The 19,647-nt window shown below is 33.1% G+C and overlaps 3 protein-coding genes and 1 long non-coding RNA gene across 4 annotated transcripts; 3 read left to right on the top strand and 1 right to left on the bottom strand.

The window, feature by feature from the left end:
• The first annotated feature begins 3,428 nt into the window (after nucleotides 1-3,428).
• Nucleotides 3,429-4,278, top strand: CLE19 (CLAVATA3/ESR-RELATED 19). The gene has a single exon (NM_148747.3). The coding sequence runs from the start codon at nucleotides 3,531-3,533 to the stop codon at nucleotides 3,753-3,755; it is 225 nt and encodes a 74-aa protein (NP_683589.1). The 5' UTR covers nucleotides 3,429-3,530; the 3' UTR covers nucleotides 3,756-4,278.
• An 823-nt stretch (nucleotides 4,279-5,101) lies between these two features.
• Nucleotides 5,102-5,316, bottom strand: AT3G04645. The gene has a single exon (NR_141112.1). It is a non-coding gene; the product is annotated as an other RNA (long non-coding RNA).
• A 3,807-nt stretch (nucleotides 5,317-9,123) lies between these two features.
• AT3G24230 (Pectate lyase family protein) lies at nucleotides 9,124-12,195 on the top strand. Its single transcript, NM_113328.3, has 7 exons — nucleotides 9,124-9,332; nucleotides 9,661-9,714; nucleotides 10,066-10,149; nucleotides 10,533-11,175; nucleotides 11,260-11,363; nucleotides 11,452-11,590; nucleotides 11,668-12,195. Exons 1-7 carry the CDS (start codon nucleotides 9,220-9,222, stop codon nucleotides 11,887-11,889), a joined length of 1,359 nt encoding a protein of 452 aa, NP_189065.2. The 5' UTR covers nucleotides 9,124-9,219; the 3' UTR covers nucleotides 11,890-12,195.
• Nucleotides 12,196-14,820: 2,625 nt separating this feature from the next.
• On the top strand, nucleotides 14,821-19,036 carry AT3G24240 (Leucine-rich repeat receptor-like protein kinase family protein). The gene is made up of 2 exons (NM_113329.3): nucleotides 14,821-18,029; nucleotides 18,204-19,036. Exons 1-2 carry the CDS (start codon nucleotides 15,134-15,136, stop codon nucleotides 18,731-18,733), a joined length of 3,426 nt encoding a protein of 1,141 aa, NP_189066.1. The 5' UTR covers nucleotides 14,821-15,133; the 3' UTR covers nucleotides 18,734-19,036.
• Nucleotides 19,037-19,647: the final 611 nt, after the last annotated feature.

Genomic DNA, 19,647 nt, shown 5'->3' on the forward strand with positions numbered 1-19,647 from the left:
TCGTTACATATATCTATCTTACAAGCTTTGTAGATCTAACACGCGTCGCATTACAACAATATATATTCTTAAGAATATCAAATTAAAAATATGGTTTCTCACAAAACAATTCTTAGTAAAAATATATTATACATTGCGTACACTTCTTAAAATATTAAAATCCATTTGTCATTTCTATCTTTCTAAGTTTTTATTCTAATTCCGACATGTTTAGATTTATAAGTATTTGGTAGAAGTCGTCCACCAATTTTTAATTCGGATAAGTTGCAAACTGATTTTGGATTTAGCTTAATCGATGAACAATTAGGATAATGAGAGATGTTGTTATATTAAAGATATTTTTCCATTTTTGAACATTGCTATTGATTGTTTACCCACCAAAACTTTTTTTGTGTTTTGTAAATTTCGAAATATCTACTAAACAGCAAAAAAAAAAAAAAAAAAGAACGTAGAGAAAAAGCTTATTCTCTATATAATATGATACACAAGCATAACAGCATCCCCAAGAAAAGATCCAATAATTTATCAACAAATGTTCTAACTTGTAACAAAAGATTTGATAGCCCCCGACCAACATGGATTCCTCGACTCGAAACTTGAACTGTACCAACAAAAAATATAGATAACTATAATGTCTTGACCCAAGATCGATACTCACGAGACAACGTTGCAAATAAATAATGGACCGATCGATATGACTTCTAACGAAACAAAACATTTATTGGTTGGGTTTTTTGATCAACTAGTCTACTAATCCACTATCTATCTTCTTCCGGAAAAAAACAAGTTAGACTTATATATACCGTCGAAGACGAGTATTTTTTGTTTTAACGGTGGGGCTAAATTACTACAACGTGAAGTTAGACGTTTACTCTACTCGGTTAAACTTCCTGGGATTATCGATCTTCGGACCCTTGCAAGATTTTTAGGATTTCTTTTAATGAAGTATGTTTACTTGTAACTTGTAAGAGTTAATTAGTTGACACTTGACAGATAATAACTTGTGTGAATGAACTCACCTCTTATATGTAGTCTAATGGGCCTTTTATCCGCCTACACTCTTGGGCCGTAACCCCTATAAGTTTTTGGGTTTGCTCATGGGTTACCCAGTTATTTTAGTTGGCTCACACAACACATATTTTTCTAACCTCAAATTTGTTTTACCGCTTCGATTTTCATCAGATTCAAACAACCTCCTCAAACAATCAAGTGTGGGATTCTAATAAGATATAGCAAATTAGGTAGTGTTTCAGGGATTGGATTACCCATTGTAATATCAGAACTTAGTACTAAGAAAAACAACCTAAAACCTTCTACAATTGCACATGCTACGAAATGTACTAATCAATATATTATAACACATGCAAAATGCAACACACCATTTATTGTTTGCCCAAAATCTAACAGTAGTTAATGGTTTACTCATGACTAACTGTATTTGTCAGCTTTAGTAGTATAGCCCTAACTAGCTAGTGTACGTAGAATTTGCTTCGTTAAAATTCAGTCTTGTCTTTTATCTTCTCGCTTACATCTGCCTCCATCAACACTAGTTTGCCAATTCTTCAGATATCCTTCTTTGTTTGTTTTAAACTTCAGAAATTGTCTGTCTTCAAAATTATGTATGATTGTCGTTTAACGAAACAAAATTCCAAGCAAAGATTTGAAATGTCTTATCAATATAAAGAAACGATTGATTAAATATATTATTTAAAATTTTCATTGGCTTGTGTTTTAAATTTTTATAACAACTAACCTTTTAGTTGTAAAGCTAGCTAGTTACTGTATATAGAGATTTCATAATCCATTATTTCTCTAATGCTTTTAAGTTTTAACCAATGTTTTCAAAAAATTTTGAAAATATATCATTAATTCCACCAGGAAATATTTGACATTTATTGTTACTCTCAGAGAAGATATCATTTAATAATTTCACTACAAACGAATTAGGAACATTGATTGTATACTATTGGAAAAACAACGAAAGCGTGTACAGAGCGTAAAATTAGCATTCTACATTGGAATGTGATCTTTTCTTAGATCATGGTGTGTCTTTGTTCGTAATGTATTAGCCTATTGTTTTACAGTTTTCTCTTCATCAAACAAGTTCCTAATTATGTGTGAGAGACTGTGAGTGTCGTTCCATTTTCTATATAGAACTAGTCATAGAGGGCTAATCCCAAAATATTGATTGGTATTGACAGTGATACTTGGTAGTCTACTTTCTTTTTCCTTTTTATTGTATCGTATAATCGTACAAATTCAAAAATTTAGGTTACATACTTATTTTAGATAGTTAAAGGTTAGTATGGAATCATAAAATAGTTTGAAGTTTTTTTTTCAATATTTCTTAGCAAAAATATATATTTCAACATGTGTCTGCATTTAAACTCTCATGTGGTTTGTTTTTATAAGTTTTATTGTTTAATTATAAAAATAAACATGTGATATTTATCCACTACTAAGTTTCACAAATAATATATTGGAAAGTCAAGAAACTGAGAGAAAGAGAGATGGTGTGAAGTTGAAAATGAGGAAAATAATCCTTTTGGGGGAAAAAGAAGTTAATGCGTTTGATTGAAATTGAAAGTGGCTAGTAGGAGGAAGTAAGTAAGCATGGGTTACATTACAATTTCACCTTTTCACTTACCTTTAAACTTCACTTCCAAAATAATTACACTTTTCATGTGCTTTGTTTCAAAGGTTTCTCTGATACTCTCTTCTTCATATAATAGAACCCATATATAATGTACTATATATATATATATATATATATATGAAAACTCTAATTAAGGTGTTAAAGTTAATTGGGAATGCGGAAGAACCAGAATATATTCACATTTCATGGTAAATTATAAGTTTTTCGTTTATTGTGAAAGTTCTTATGGGATGGACATATTATGATCATGTAGTTATATAGATTAGTTGCAAAATACAAATATCAATTTGCATGATTCATGTTTTTTCGAAATGTGCATTAACATTCGCCTCTATACAAAGAATGGTGATGATAGAATTGTCATAAAAAGAAGATGGACCGCTAAGAGGTCACAAATCTATTGCAATTCGTCGTCCATAATGAATCGTAAATGTATTTTTCTTAGACCTCATCAATGGGTAGCAGAATATTTGGGTTTTATTCATTAAGAAAAACTATTTATTGTATACAATTATAACATGTCGGCTTTACTGTTATCATAAATGTGTCCACAGGCCACTTAATGAGGCTAAGGCTTATGAATCTTCAAATCAAAGACATAATGAAGAACCTTTTTTTACCTATCGAAACGAGAAAAAGTGGAACATGCATGATTTCCACATAATTACCTAATTATTCTTAAGCTATTTCATTTAGTCAAATGCTTCATTTATTTATTTTATATGCACCGTATAGCTTGTATATAAATATATCCATTCTAATTCTTTTTGCCCTTTTATCAAACGTCGCTATTTATAACAATCCAGCTTTTGCTTTCCTCCATATTATATCCCCATCAAACAAACAAAAACAATATTTGACCAAAAATAGACAAATGAAGATAAAGGGTTTGATGATATTGGCTTCTTCTCTCCTGATTCTTGCCTTCATTCATCAGTCGGAATCAGCTTCAATGCGGAGTTTGCTGATGAATAATGGATCATATGAAGAAGAAGAACAAGTTCTAAAGTATGACTCCATGGGAACGATCGCTAACTCTTCTGCTTTAGACTCAAAACGGGTAATTCCCACTGGTCCAAATCCACTCCACAACAGGTAACTGTGGTAATTGAAGAACAATTATATGTGTATCTATGTTCTTGTGTGTTGTAAGGACATTTCCTAGTTAAGTTTCATTAATTACTCGATATTCTTTGCCTTTCCACACATCTTTGTTTATTACTACTGTACTTGTTTCAAAGTGATTTAAGGATATCATATGAAAACCCTTACCGGGACCAAGGTTGACTAAGCTTAGAAATCCTACGTTGGAAAGAAGAAGTGGCAATTGATGTCTCACTTGTTCTGTTCTCTGGTTCATATAGATCGATTGGAAAATATTGCATGGTTGATGTTTGTTCTGATCATATGAGATCATGTAAAGCCAATATATATTTACATACAATAACTATATATGTGTTTGAGAAAACAAAACTATATATGTGTATATATATATATTATATACATGGTTGTGAAATAAAACAAGGATTATTTAAATACTTAGAAGGAGACTGATATTTCAATTAATCTTTTGAATTTGTATTGTGTATAGACTATTGGACTTTTTGGGGCAGAAGTTTCTGAAAATGCAATTAAATTCACTTATATGTCAGAAGGAACTCACTTTATAGTTAATACATAGTGTCTCCCAACTCCCATCTTGTCTATGGTTCTCTCTCTCTTACGACTACGAATATGGATTAAGGAAATCTTGCAAGTTTTTTTTGTCTCTAACAACATTTTCAGTTCATGTTTCAACTTAAATTATAAAATCCTTGTTCAAGATACTCTAACGTTTTTTTTTTTTAATGTAATGTTAAATTAGATTCAAAAGAAAAATGTTGTTTGTACAACAAATGTATAGTGTGTTTGATAAGACTAAATACATTTCTTAGCAAAAATTCTAAATTTAACTTCTAGTTGCATAGAAAATATATTCTAAATTTAATAAATGCATAACAAAACTTGTGTAACTGGGGGACAGACCTATCAAGATAAATAAATTAAATCAAGTGACGACTTTAGTCACTTTAAAGATTATTTAAAACAGAAAGAACTACAGAAATTAACACCAAAAAAAAAAAAAAATTAACACCAAATAAATCACTTGATCTCAGACTTTCAGATAATAGGTCAAGGTTGTCTTTAACAAGAAAAAAAAAGACAATTATTTATTCGGAGTAATAATTGTTGGGCCTCTAGACAACTTGGTCCACTTACAATTGTTAGGCCAACTAACATGAGCCGGATAACAATCAGTATTCTTTCCTGGTCACGTAACTTAAACAAAGAGCTACGGAACTTTACATCATTTCTAAGTTCCTACAAAGTTTTATCGATACTGTTATTCTTTTATGGGGAAACGTTAAATAGAAACACAAAAATTGAGTCTACTAAACACCAAATAAATCGAAACACAAAAATTGAGGCTGATATCAGAAACAGAAATCAACCACAAATCACCGTTCAAATGTCATTCCAGTTGATGTCTCAAAACTTTTGCTCACTAAAACATTTTCTCTCTTAATAGAATTCTCTGTCAATGGTCACAATGTTATTAATCATGTCTCTTTGTAATCATCCTTTCATAGACAAATGAACATTAGCCATAAAGAGACACCAATATCATCTAGAGTATAGACATGAATGACTCAGTGTCTCTTAATGAAGTAACTTCCTAATAATACCGGTTAACTAAACCGGTTCAGTATGCTGCCAAATCATAGACCGGGTCCAAACTAACCATAAACCAACATATACTGTTTAATTATCATCGATCAAACTCTTCTCGAGAAAGAACCCGAATACCTATAACATTCGTACTATCAAGTGTGAGATAGAATAACAAAAAGAAAATCCACCAAAAACTGATTGGTCAGTACAAATTGCAAGAGAATTAAAAAAAAAAAAATAATCGCAAGAGAATCCAAAGATAAAAGAAGAAAATGGTCCTTCTTCTTATAAATGTTCCTTATTATATACAAAGAATCATTTAATTTCGTAAGCATTGATATTTTTACAAGATTGGTCAAAGTCTTTGCGTGCATGTTCTTTAGCTTTGATTTTCCGCCTGAAAAACTACCTTTTGTTCTTGACTCTATTCTTATAGAACAGAATCGGTACTACTGATCTAACTGACGTAATCTGACACTTTACTCTATTTGGTTTTGTGACAAAATATATTGTGAACAAAAAATGTTTGTTGTGGTCCGTGATTTATACCATTGTTCTATAAGTTCTTTACTATATAGAGTCTACTAAATCCAGTCCCTCTTTCCAAAATGATTACGGATACAATCACCTGTTATCCACAAGTTTGAAAGTACAATAACATTTACCTCTCGCGTTTAACCAAAATTGAAAATTTATTGGAAAGTTGAAAAATAAAAATGCATAAAATCAAAGAAATGCTGTAATTTATGATTTGTGGGACTAATGTTACAAATGTAATTGCTAGACGCTATACTGTGCATGTACCAACTACCAAGTTATAATTTTTTAAGAATGTGGCTATATGACTTACGAGGTACCCTTTTCCTTATCTATAAACTCCGTTTTGATTTATGATTCCATCCGAAGTATATGAATAAGCAAGCAATAGGACACAACCCACTAAAAAGAAAAAGCAATACTTGTTTGAAACCCGTTAAATCACAAATACTAAAATTTGAAAACGAAGATGCATCTACTCTGCATAGACGAACATAAATATTGGTTGCTTTTATGTATAACAAAGGTTGTAAAAATTATTTTGAAAAAAGCTTGTAAAAATGGTAGAAACGAATTAATTTCTAAGATATGAAAAATCTCAAAAAAAATTCAGAAGTTAAATTTTTTATATATCAAAATCGTGATATCAAACAATTTTAATTTTTTCAGTCAGTTTTTTTTCCTTCAATTTTATATATATTTCAAGCGGACACATAATCCCCTATAACTATAAAATTTTAACATATATCCAACTAGTTATGAAACATATACAAATAATAAATATGTTAATGCAAACTGAACACAACAGATCATATATATCACTAATCTACATATACATTTTTGTAGCCATTTTGTGAAATAAATCCTGGAGTTAGAATTTATTTACAATGGCTGCCACTGGATTTAAATTATTTGATTTTTTTTAATTAATGGTTTGAATCTTTATACGACAATTAATTGTGTAACAAACCAAAAAGATTCTAAATATATGGCAATCCCATATGTCACGCAAAACACAATAATTTAACTTCTCCTTATCTCACCTACAATATTCACTAAATCTTAAAACAACCAAAATTTGAACTATTTAAATTATTTGTATTAAATTTCGGCAATAAATTAAAACAAATGTGAAACAAACCAAAAAATACATTTACGATTCCGGAAAATGAGCAAACCCAATTATATGTGCAGCTAAAAACATTCTTTATTTTGGTTTGGATATTCCATGGAATTAATAGTCCATAACTTTTTTGGCATAAAATCATAATCACAATTAATTCCACAACTAATATTTAAACTTATAGAAAAAACTAAAATATCATGAGACGAAAAATATAGCGTGACGGATTTGGATTGATATGAAATATAGCAGGACTGGTTTAGATTGATATAACACAGATTAAATATTTATTTTATTATTTTATCATCACCAAATTTTTTAATTACAATATCAATATAAAATTATATAATTTTAATACTAAACTAAAACTTTAAAATTTAATATTATTATTTATAAAAATAAAATATTTGCCCTGTGGTATACCACGGGTTAAATCCTAGTATATAAGTAAAAGACTAAATGAATATCAATATTTACACAATCACTTCACAAATTTCGGTATCTAATATTGTATTTTGAGGTTCACACTGATCTCATTAGAGGCTATTTTTTCAAGTGACTAAATTTTGTAATGATTTGCATATTCTACATAACTTGCTTTATCCAAAGGTGATTTTTTTTTTCCCATAACCCGTACACGTTTCCTCAAATATATCTTACTAATACTATAATGTATTTCTGAATTAGTTAAAATTTATACAAAGTGGTTTATAAAGTTTTTGTATGGATTTAGATTAATTCATTTTGAGCAAAGTGAAACGAAATTCAAATTTTGTATGGCTGAATAGGTTTCAATTCAACTTGAATTATAATCTATGAAATCCTATTGACGAAAAAGGAAAAAAAAATATAGGTTTAACATTAAACAGAAACAAATTAGCTTACAATACTTTCTACAAGTACTTTATAACCCTTGATACCTTTTATCGTAACAATAAGTAACGTGAAAGATTTATGTTGATATAAAAATAGCTAGCTCTATTCACGTGAAAGCTTTATGTTGATATAATAATTCTCCCACATTAAGTAATTAATTAAAATAAAATATTAAAACTGTTTAATACAACCAAAGTAGTAAGGCGTAAACTTATTAAGGAACGCGTCTTAATTACCTGGTTTTAGGTTCCTTAATGCTTGCTTGCTTACTCCATCATAAAGTTTGTAGATAATGTCTAATATTGGAAAACGAAAATGGCATTTCTTCTAGTTGGTTGTAGTCAGCTTAACATCTTTGTTAATAGAACTTTATCTTTACATCGACAACTAAATTTAGAAATATTCACCTACCTATAGGTATACTATATAAATGATACCCAAAGAAAGTCAAGTGACTTCTCTAGTCATGGACGGTTAAGGATATATATGCCTTAAAGTTTGTATGAATTTAGCATATCACAAAATGCTTTTTCTATTGTTGCATGAAGCATCCAATGTCAGATTTTGGAAGGGTCTCTAAAATTTATTTCAATTAATAGATTTTGTGGATGAAAGTTTTCCGTAATCTAATACATACTAGTTATGCATGCATGATTTGGCCGATCATCAATAGAAAGTGATAGGCAACATAAATGGAGGATTAGAAAATGCTTGTGAATTAAAAAAAAAAAAAAACCATAATGCAGCTTATAAGCAGTTTGAAAATGTCATGATTTGAATTACAAAAAAATTGGTTTTCTCATAATGAGTTATCTTATATTATCCTTTTAGAATAATTGTATCCCTACTAAAAAAAAAAGATTCGATTAAATTTCAATATGGATTAAAGGAAGGGATGATTACTAAAAAGTCTAGAATAGCCCAAAAAAGGAGGTTTTACAACTAGAGTGGCACACAAAACTTGTAGGTTAATTCAGTCATTTCTATCTCCAAAATAGCTTTGAGGAAAAATAGAGGACTATGTTGAATTTGTAACCAAGTAAATGGTTTTTCCTTTACGTTACGTTTAGAAGATTTTAGTAATGATGCTATTATGAGACGGTTAGAAACAGTTAAGAGAGAATTGGTTACATTAACGGCGTTAAAAATCAGGTGTATTTTCAATGACCCGCAAAAGTGTGACCAGAGTAAAGTTCCGTTTAGTATCGGCGTTATTTAACGACGACGTTATTGTTCGTTTGCAATATAAATAACGAAAGACGGTTTTCTTGGAGCTTGTGCACTCTCTGTCACTCATTTTCCCTTTGTTTGCACAATGGCGACGTCATCTCTGAAACTGACCAGTGCTTGTTTCGTCTTGCTCTTCATCTTCGTTGGCTGCGTTCTCACAGCAACAAATCTCCGAAACAACGAAATCTCTCGATCGAGGTGCACATTTATAATTCTTCGTAATGAATGTCTCTAATCTATACTCGTCTCTCTACCTAAATATATCTCTTTTCTGTTTCCTCTAGTTCACATTTTAAGCTACATTTTCATTATTTCATATGTTTTCTCAGTTTTTCTTAGCATTATCATGCTTGATTTGAAATGTTGTACACTTCACATAAACGAATTTTCTCGTCCCTTGAAGTTTTCCTATGTATATTTAACGTATGTCTCTTTTATGCGAATTTTTAAAGTAGTCTCGGAGATTTAAGCTATGGATTTTGAACTTAAAACTAATCTTTTTTCCTCGGTGATTTTTTTTCTATAGGAAGCTGAAAACAGAGGATTCAAAGAGCTTTAACAGTTCACCAATGACGACTAGGTAACAGATAATCACACCATTAATAGCCGTCGATTCCAAACGTCAGATATGCATTTTAAACCGTTGGATTAACGAAATTTACCCTCATCATCTGTTTTTCAAACATTCCTAAGTTATTAGTCCCAAAAAAAGTATAATGATAATTCATCCATAAGAAAGTAAACAAAAAAGGATCCAACGGTTGAGATTTAGATGCATCGGATCCATATTTTTATCAACGACAATAAGATTACGGAATTTAGTAAATGTGGTTTATTACTTTGCGTGTGAAATTGATTTTAAAGAAGTTTAATTAGTTTTTTTTTCGGGGGTGTGTTTGGTAATGAATTTGTGGTTGGTTGCGTCATTCAGGCTTGATGGTGTAGTAGAGTTGAATGAACACGCAGTTACTGATCCAGACAAAGTTGCCCATGAAGTCTCTAACCTTATTCACATGTGAGTTTTTTTTTATGCTTTATCTCTCTCTACAACGCAATTGCTATGTGTGCATTTATTTCAACTCCTTTGGAATGTTTTTTTCTTTCTCAAATTAGAAATTCTTCTGCACTAGTCGTAACGTCTTTATGAGAAAGAGAAATATACAATCTTAGTAAAATTTTGACTAAGAAGTTTTCAAACTTCGTTTGGTTGGAGTCACTAATGAATGAGTTAGTGATGTTATTGGTCGTGTACGATTGAGACTTTGTGGAGAAACCTAACAAAATTTGTCTGCTCATTTATTAACTTTTTCATGAGATAAGATACACTTTTAGTAGTACTATTATCTTAAGATTTATCAGCATAAGATAGATAAATAAATAAAACATTATAAATTTCAGGAGTGAACAGAACATCACTGCAAGGAGGAAGCTTGGCTTCTTTTCATGTGGAAATGGCAATCTAATAGATGATTGTTGGCGTTGCGACCGCAACTGGAACAAGAACCGTAAACACCTAGCGGATTGTGGGATGGGTTTTGGAAGTAAAGCGTTTGGTGGTCGTAATGGAAGTTACTATGTGGTCACTGACCATAGTGATGATGACGTTGTGAATCCAAAGCCAGGAACTTTACGTCATGCCGTGATCCAGGTTGAACCATTATGGATCATCTTTAAAAGAGACATGGTGATAAAGTTGAAACAAGAACTGATCATGAACAGTTTCAAAACCATTGATGCTCGTGGTGCCAATGTCCACATTGCCAATGGTGCTTGCATAACAATCCAAAATATAACCAATGTTATCGTTCATGGCTTGCACATTCACGATTGCAAGAGAACCGGGAATGTAACTGTCAGAAGCTCGCCAAGTCAGGCCGGGTTTAGGGGAACGGCTGATGGTGATGCTATTAATATATTTGGGTCAAGTCATATTTGGATCGACCACAACTCGCTCTCTAACTGTACTGATGGTCTTGTTGATGTTGTAAACGGTTCCACTGCCATTACCATTTCCAATAACCATTTCACTCACCACGATGAGGTCAATCAAACACCTAAAACTTTCTCCTTTATTTTTTTTTGTAAAACTCTGTTTTTTCTTGATCATAATGATATTGTGGAGCAGGTGATGTTGCTAGGGCACAATGATTCGTACACACGAGACAAGATGATGCAAGTGACAGTTGCGTATAACCATTTTGGAGAAGGGCTCATACAGAGAATGCCAAGGTAAATCTACAATGTAACATTGTGTTTAACTAGACTTATATTACTTGCAATACAAGTTAAGAAATACATTTTGAGTATTTATATGCAGGTGCAGGCATGGTTATTTCCATGTGGTTAACAACGATTACACACATTGGAAAATGTATGCTATTGGAGGAAGTGCAAACCCAACGATAAACAGTCAAGGCAATAGATTTGCTGCTCCCAAAAACCACTCCGCCAAGGAGGTTCGATTCTTCCGTGTTTTTGCGTGCTTATAAACAGAGAAAATGGATCTTTAATTCCAAAATATGAAACTGTACAGGTGACAAAAAGATTAGACACAAAAGGTAATGAGTGGATGGAGTGGAATTGGAGATCAGAAAAAGACCTTCTAGTGAATGGAGCGTTTTTTACACCATCAGGTGAAGGAGCATCAGGAGACTCACAAACTTTAAGCTTACCGGCTAAACCAGCTTCAATGGTCGACGCAATCACTGCTAGTGCAGGTGCACTTAGTTGCCGTAGAGGCAAACCTTGCTACTAGTAAAACATTACTCTCTCAACCCATTAGTAGTTTCAGTATACAAAAACACCAACCTAACCCCTTTCACACGTATTAGCAAGTGTGCAAAGCTTTATACTTATTTTGAATGGTAGAGAGTTTGGTCAACCTCGGCTTGACAATGAGAAAGCAACTGAAGCGTTGATCCATTCTCCAACATATGCTTTTTCTTTTTGGTTTGGGGTTTATGACGTCTTCTATTATTAATCTAGCACTTCTTGTGGTATTTGGTTAGTGATTTGTAGAAAAAAATTACATTTGCTAATGAAATTAAGCCAGTTGATTGCTTATGATGTCTGCAGCTAAACATAGTAAATGACTTTTCTTTGTTCTTCCAAGTTATGTGTTTGTTGTTAATTCACATTGGTGCAGCTATGTTTTTGTGCAGTTGATTTGAGTGAGGAGTGAGATTACTTGGTAAAATAGTGGGCCTATATCTGGTTACGAAAGGCCCATTAGTAGCCCATTATGTTTTGTCCGTTTCAGACTAATTATTGGTCTTAACTTAAGTATATTACCCACATACGAATTCTGAACTTAGAATAAGCCAAATGCATTTGAATCCAAAGTTTGATTGATTCCTTGAAAAGTTAATTAGTACGTGTCGATTTTCAAAATACTAAAAACACAATTATATAATCTTAAACAGAAAGTTAAGTATAATGTTTAATTAACATAAATATTTAAATTGAGGGAGTAAGTAAGTGGTAATGTTAAAAAGAAAAAAGAACATTTTGGGAAAATAAACAAAAACATGGAGAGATTCGCACAAGGAGAGACTCTCGAGGCAAAGACCCTTGAAACAAGGCAACACTTCTTATTTCTTTATTTCTAAAAACTGCGCCGTTTAAGACTCTTATGGTCTTTTTCTCCTTTATTTCTTTTGTTTACTTGTAATAATGGCTTGTGGTGCGCTAATTATTCTATGAACTTTGCTTAATTTATTAAATTTTTCAAAAGTAACATTAATACGTATTAGAATAAATATTTCAATGTATGTCATGTGCCGGTAAATAAAACATTTTTTCTCTCTCTACGATAAAAATCCATACTTGACAACTTTGCATAGATTACTTATTAATTTGTATTTTTATTTTTTCAGGTATAACTAAACTTATTACAGTAAAACATGACCAAAGTTTTTCGAAAAAAGTAATAAACTAATCGTAATTCAATATTTGACATGACCAAAATGCTGATAAGTAATAAGAGAAAAAGAGTTAAAGAAAAAAAAACAATTTGGGATTTTAATTCAATCAAATTGGAGTTTAAAGTAAAATAAAGGTAAGAATCATGAGAGTGGAGAATTAGGGTAGGTGAGAATGAGTGAGGCTCGGTGTGGTCACGTGAGGTATCCTCAAAATCAGGGATTGTTGTTTTGTCCACTACACTCCCTAAACCTAAACCCACTCATCCTTTGCTTAACCTATTTCTTAATACTATGATTTTAGTAAGTTTTCTATCAATAACTCTCTTTCTTTTTGCATACCTTTTTGGTCAATATTTTGTACTTATAAGTTTTAAAAATTGGAAAGAGTGTTTATTTTAAATATATGAATAGAAATTTGACAACAAGTCAAGCTACATCTTAAAATACTTTTTGAAAAAGTGATGGAAACTCGGAAAGGAAACATAATTAACACGAGATTATGTTAATGATTTTATTTCTCAGACTGTATTTGTATTAGATAAAAAATCAATAAACCATTAGAAATGGAAAAAAAAAAAATGAAAATTCATTGGATCTAGCAAAAGGTTCAAGTCTAGTCATCTTATTTCAAAGGATTCTTAATGTGTGAAATAAACAGCAATACAACTATATCTAATTTATAGAGTAACCTTGTTTTCTTAAGATTACATTTCGGCTCAAAGGTTTAAAGTCAAGAAGATAACAACTATAGAAAGAAACAGTAAGCTACTAGAGTATTAACTAACATATACAATAAAATATACTCAAGTAGAAACAAAGGGAATAAAAACGAATCACTGATTCAACCACTTGCTTGGGGTTTGAGCAAACGCACTCGTTTACTTACAGGGGATTAAGCTAAATAATTTCTTTAAAACAATCTTAATTAACTGATCCAACAGTAACATAAATAAAAATACTTATACCCATAAATTTACGTACCAACGCATATATATCAGACGGCTATTGAGTCCAGTTAGCACAAAACTGTTGGAATCTCGATAATAGCATGAGCAACTAGTTATTTTTGTATAATAAACTACGATGTTATATAGTATATAAGTAGATAAAACATTCTAATCTCGAAGTAATATTTATATACACTTTTCGATTAAGCATAATTTGGCTTGTTTTAGTTTTACTTCAGCTTAGTCCTAAGAGATGAAACTGAACTTTTGTAGTTTTTACTTATATCTTTTACAAATTTAACCACATTATATTAGATCGACAAAAGGGGAATTAAAATAAGATATAAGTATGTACATTACATGATTCACGTAAACTATAAATTACACTGCACATACCACTAGTGGTTATATCACCAACAATAAGCATGTATCCATAGGTAATTTTGTACTAATTCTAGCTATTTAACAATAGAATTTTCTTTTTAATAATTTTTATCCGGAATTCTATACCGAGATAATCATATTTTTTCTTGAAAACTATATTGATTAGATATTTACATAGTAAAAAAAATAGAATATTTCCCCATATTGAAGAGCATTTTAATTAACCAAAATTTTTTTGTTACCTTTACCATGTCTTTAACCAAATATGTTTAGCTATTTACTTAATATCACTTTTAAACATCTTACCTTACGACTATTTCGTTTAGTTAGATATGTTTCTACTCTCCACGCAATGTATATGTATAATAATACTAAAGAAAATTAGTACTAAAATATTACTGGTAAAGAAGAGATAGGCCATAAATAGGTGAGGTGGCAAAGAGGTGGGGTGGTGCAGTTTTGTTGATCTCAAGGCATTGTGTTTCCCTATTTTCCTTTGTACTCTTTCTCCTCTCTTAAATCGCCACTCCATTATTTTAAATTTCTTATCTTGATAAAACACACACACACACAAGTATTAGAAGAACTTAAACCCTCTTATGTTCTCTTCCTAAGCTTGAGTTTAATTCAAGCAAGAAACAGATTTCGAGAGAAGAGTAAGCACAGAGATAGAGAGAAAGAAGGCACCAAACCCTAAATGGGTCTAAACCCAAGATTTTAATCTTCTTTTCGTATTTTGAGGCAAATGTCTCTTCATTCCTTAATCTTCTTCTCCTCCTCTTCTTCTTCACTTCTCTTCTCTTTCTTCTTTATCTTCATCTTCTGTTTCTCTCTCTCTGATGCAGAGCAGAACCCGGAAGCTTCTATCCTTTACTCATGGCTTCACTCTTCTTCTCCTACACCTTCTTCTCTTTCTCTCTTCAACTGGAACTCTATAGACAACACTCCTTGCAACAACTGGACATTTATCACATGTTCTTCTCAAGGTTTCATCACCGACATAGACATTGAATCTGTCCCTCTTCAGCTCTCCTTACCGAAGAATCTCCCAGCGTTTCGTTCTCTCCAGAAACTCACTATCTCCGGGGCCAATCTCACCGGAACTTTACCGGAAAGTCTTGGTGACTGCCTCGGCCTCAAGGTTCTTGATCTTAGCTCCAACGGCTTAGTTGGTGACATTCCTTGGAGTTTAAGCAAGCTACGTAACCTAGAAACGCTAATCCTCAACTCAAACCAACTCACCGGAAAAATCCCACCGGATATCAGCAAATGTTCGAAACTCAAGAGCCTGATTCTCTTCGACAATCTTCTCACCGGAAGTATCCCCACGGAGCTAGGGAAGCTCTCTGGTCTCGAAGTAATAAGAATAGGAGGAAACAAAGAAATCTCCGGCCAAATCCCATCAGAGATCGGAGATTGTTCCAATCTAACAGTTCTTGGTTTAGCCGAGACAAGCGTCTCAGGAAACTTGCCTTCTTCCTTAGGTAAGCTCAAGAAGCTAGAAACACTCTCGATATACACAACAATGATAAGTGGTGAGATTCCTTCTGATTTAGGGAATTGCTCTGAGCTTGTTGATCTCTTCTTGTACGAGAATAGCTTGTCTGGTTCCATCCCTCGAGAAATCGGACAGCTAACGAAACTGGAACAGCTGTTTCTATGGCAGAACAGTCTCGTTGGTGGTATCCCTGAAGAAATAGGAAACTGCAGCAATCTCAAAATGATAGATTTGTCTTTAAACCTCCTCTCTGGTTCGATTCCAAGCTCCATTGGTCGTTTGTCTTTTCTTGAAGAGTTTATGATCAGTGACAACAAGTTCTCCGGTTCAATACCAACAACAATCTCAAACTGCTCGAGTCTTGTCCAGTTACAGCTCGATAAGAATCAGATTTCAGGTCTAATACCGTCCGAGCTTGGAACACTCACAAAGCTTACTCTGTTCTTTGCTTGGTCTAATCAGCTAGAAGGAAGTATCCCTCCTGGTTTAGCAGATTGTACTGATCTTCAAGCATTGGATTTGTCGCGCAATTCGCTAACCGGAACAATCCCTTCCGGTTTGTTTATGCTAAGGAACCTCACAAAGCTTCTCTTGATCTCAAACTCTCTGTCTGGTTTTATACCTCAAGAGATTGGTAATTGCAGCTCTTTGGTGAGATTGAGGTTAGGTTTCAACAGGATCACAGGAGAGATTCCTTCGGGTATTGGTTCTCTTAAGAAGATAAACTTTCTCGATTTCTCGAGTAATAGGCTACATGGAAAGGTTCCTGATGAGATTGGAAGCTGTTCAGAGTTACAGATGATTGATCTCAGTAATAACTCTCTTGAAGGTTCTTTGCCTAATCCGGTTTCTTCACTCTCCGGTTTACAAGTACTTGATGTTTCAGCTAACCAGTTTTCAGGCAAGATTCCAGCGAGTTTAGGACGGCTTGTGTCACTGAACAAACTAATCTTGAGCAAGAACCTGTTCTCAGGATCGATACCTACTTCTCTAGGGATGTGTTCAGGGCTTCAGCTTCTTGATCTTGGAAGCAACGAGCTCTCTGGTGAGATTCCTTCAGAGCTTGGAGATATCGAGAATCTTGAAATCGCGTTAAACTTGAGTAGCAATAGACTCACTGGGAAGATTCCTTCAAAGATTGCGTCTCTCAACAAGCTCTCGATTCTTGATCTCTCTCACAACATGCTTGAAGGAGATCTTGCTCCACTCGCTAATATTGAGAATCTAGTCTCTCTTAACATATCTTACAATAGCTTCTCTGGTTATCTTCCAGACAACAAGCTTTTCAGACAATTATCTCCTCAAGATCTTGAAGGAAACAAGAAACTCTGTTCTTCGACTCAAGATTCTTGCTTTCTCACCTACAGAAAGGGTAATGGACTTGGAGATGATGGTGATGCTTCTCGTACAAGGAAGCTAAGGTTAACACTCGCACTTTTGATCACCTTGACGGTTGTGTTGATGATTCTTGGCGCGGTTGCGGTTATCCGAGCGAGGAGGAATATTGATAATGAAAGAGATTCAGAGCTTGGAGAAACATATAAATGGCAGTTCACACCGTTTCAGAAGCTGAATTTCTCGGTAGATCAAATCATTAGATGTTTAGTTGAACCAAATGTGATTGGTAAAGGATGTTCAGGCGTAGTTTACCGCGCTGATGTGGACAACGGAGAGGTTATAGCCGTGAAGAAGCTTTGGCCAGCGATGGTTAACGGTGGTCATGATGAGAAGACCAAAAACGTTAGAGATTCGTTTTCAGCTGAAGTTAAGACACTAGGGACGATCAGACACAAGAACATAGTTCGGTTTCTCGGATGTTGTTGGAACCGAAACACAAGGCTTTTGATGTATGATTACATGCCTAATGGGAGCTTAGGGAGTTTGCTTCACGAGAGACGAGGATCTTCGCTTGATTGGGATCTTAGATACAGAATCTTGCTTGGTGCAGCTCAAGGTTTAGCTTATTTACATCATGATTGCCTCCCACCCATTGTTCACCGCGATATCAAAGCCAACAACATCTTGATCGGTTTAGATTTCGAGCCTTACATTGCAGATTTCGGCTTAGCCAAGCTTGTCGATGAAGGTGACATTGGTCGGTGTTCTAATACCGTTGCTGGATCTTATGGTTACATTGCTCCAGGTATGTTCCTACATTTATCTTTCTTAGTATCATAAGCAACCAAAGTGGTTTAGTTAATGCTAATGCAACATTTGGTATAAAAAAAGTTCACAATCATGAAAAGTGTAGTTAGATGTTTTCTTACGTTTTGGTTTCTATTTTGCGTTGAAACTTAGAAGTCTGTGTCGTGTGCAGAGTATGGATATAGCATGAAGATTACAGAGAAGAGTGATGTTTATAGCTATGGTGTGGTAGTTCTTGAAGTGTTGACTGGGAAACAACCTATAGACCCTACGGTACCAGAAGGGATTCACTTAGTGGATTGGGTGAGGCAGAATAGAGGTAGCCTCGAAGTTCTTGACTCGACATTGAGATCAAGAACCGAAGCTGAAGCGGATGAGATGATGCAAGTGTTGGGCACTGCTTTGCTGTGTGTGAACTCGTCTCCGGATGAGAGACCTACCATGAAAGACGTTGCGGCTATGCTCAAAGAGATTAAGCAAGAGCGTGAGGAGTACGCGAAAGTTGACTTGCTTCTCAAGAAATCTCCTCCGCCAACAACAACAATGCAAGAGGAATGTCGGAAGAATGAGATGATGATGATTCCGGCGGCTGCAGCTTCGTCTTCTAAAGAGATGAGACGAGAAGAAAGATTATTGAAGAGTAACAACACGAGTTTCTCTGCTTCGTCTCTGCTTTACTCTTCTTCTTCTTCAATCGAGTGATTTTAAGGTTTGAAGGTTACGTGAGAAGAAAGCTTTTGTGTGTTGTTTGAGAAAATGGCCTTTTTTTTTCATTTATCATTTTAAGTCTTTATATATGTTATGTATAAAAGAAGAAGAATAGAATGAGAGAAGTGAGTCAGTAATGTTATGGAATTGTGATTAGTAAAGGGTGACATGATATTGTACCTTTTTGGGCGGTTTGAAATCAATAATTTCTCTAGTTTTCTCTCCAAGTGTGACTTTAGATTGAATGTAGTCCTTTATAGTTTTCACTCATAAACAGTACTATATATATCACCTTCCAGAAACGTATTAATAATAATATTGAATTATTGATGCATAAAACAATTCTTCAAAAATGATATTTCATGGGGCTCTTGAATCAGTAAGCCACATAATATTGGACCATGTTTTGGTTTACATGCAACATTATATTGCATACCGTCCGGCCAATTGAGTTGGTCTCTATTTTCTTTCTTCGTGTGGCCAATTTTGGCACAATGAAAAAGCATGCATTTGACCTTTTTCATTTTTTAAACCTTGAGCCTTTCATATATTCTTAATCTTACTATAATTGTTGATCACCAAATACATTTTTGAGAGCTAGAGCTGGTAAATACGTTTAGCTCTATTTCCATTCATTATAATTTGGAAAAATTGGATATTAAGGATCATTTTTTCAAAAATTTGTCCATCTATACCTTAGTTTGTAAATTGTCATCTATGACTAAACTACCCTTATTCATCTATAAAATTAAGTTTTAAGACATTTAAAGAGATAAAAATAGTAAAATCATGTTAATAAACAACTAAGAAAAAGATTTCTAGAATTTTTTTTGTAATTTTATTGAGAATAATCAGTTTTTATATCAATGATTTTTGTTCTGCAATATTTAGAATACATTTTCTGCCAT

This window comes from Arabidopsis thaliana, chromosome 3, assembly GCF_000001735.4.
Source record: "Arabidopsis thaliana chromosome 3, partial sequence".
In the NCBI taxonomy this organism is placed as follows: Eukaryota; Viridiplantae; Streptophyta; class Magnoliopsida; order Brassicales; family Brassicaceae; genus Arabidopsis; species Arabidopsis thaliana.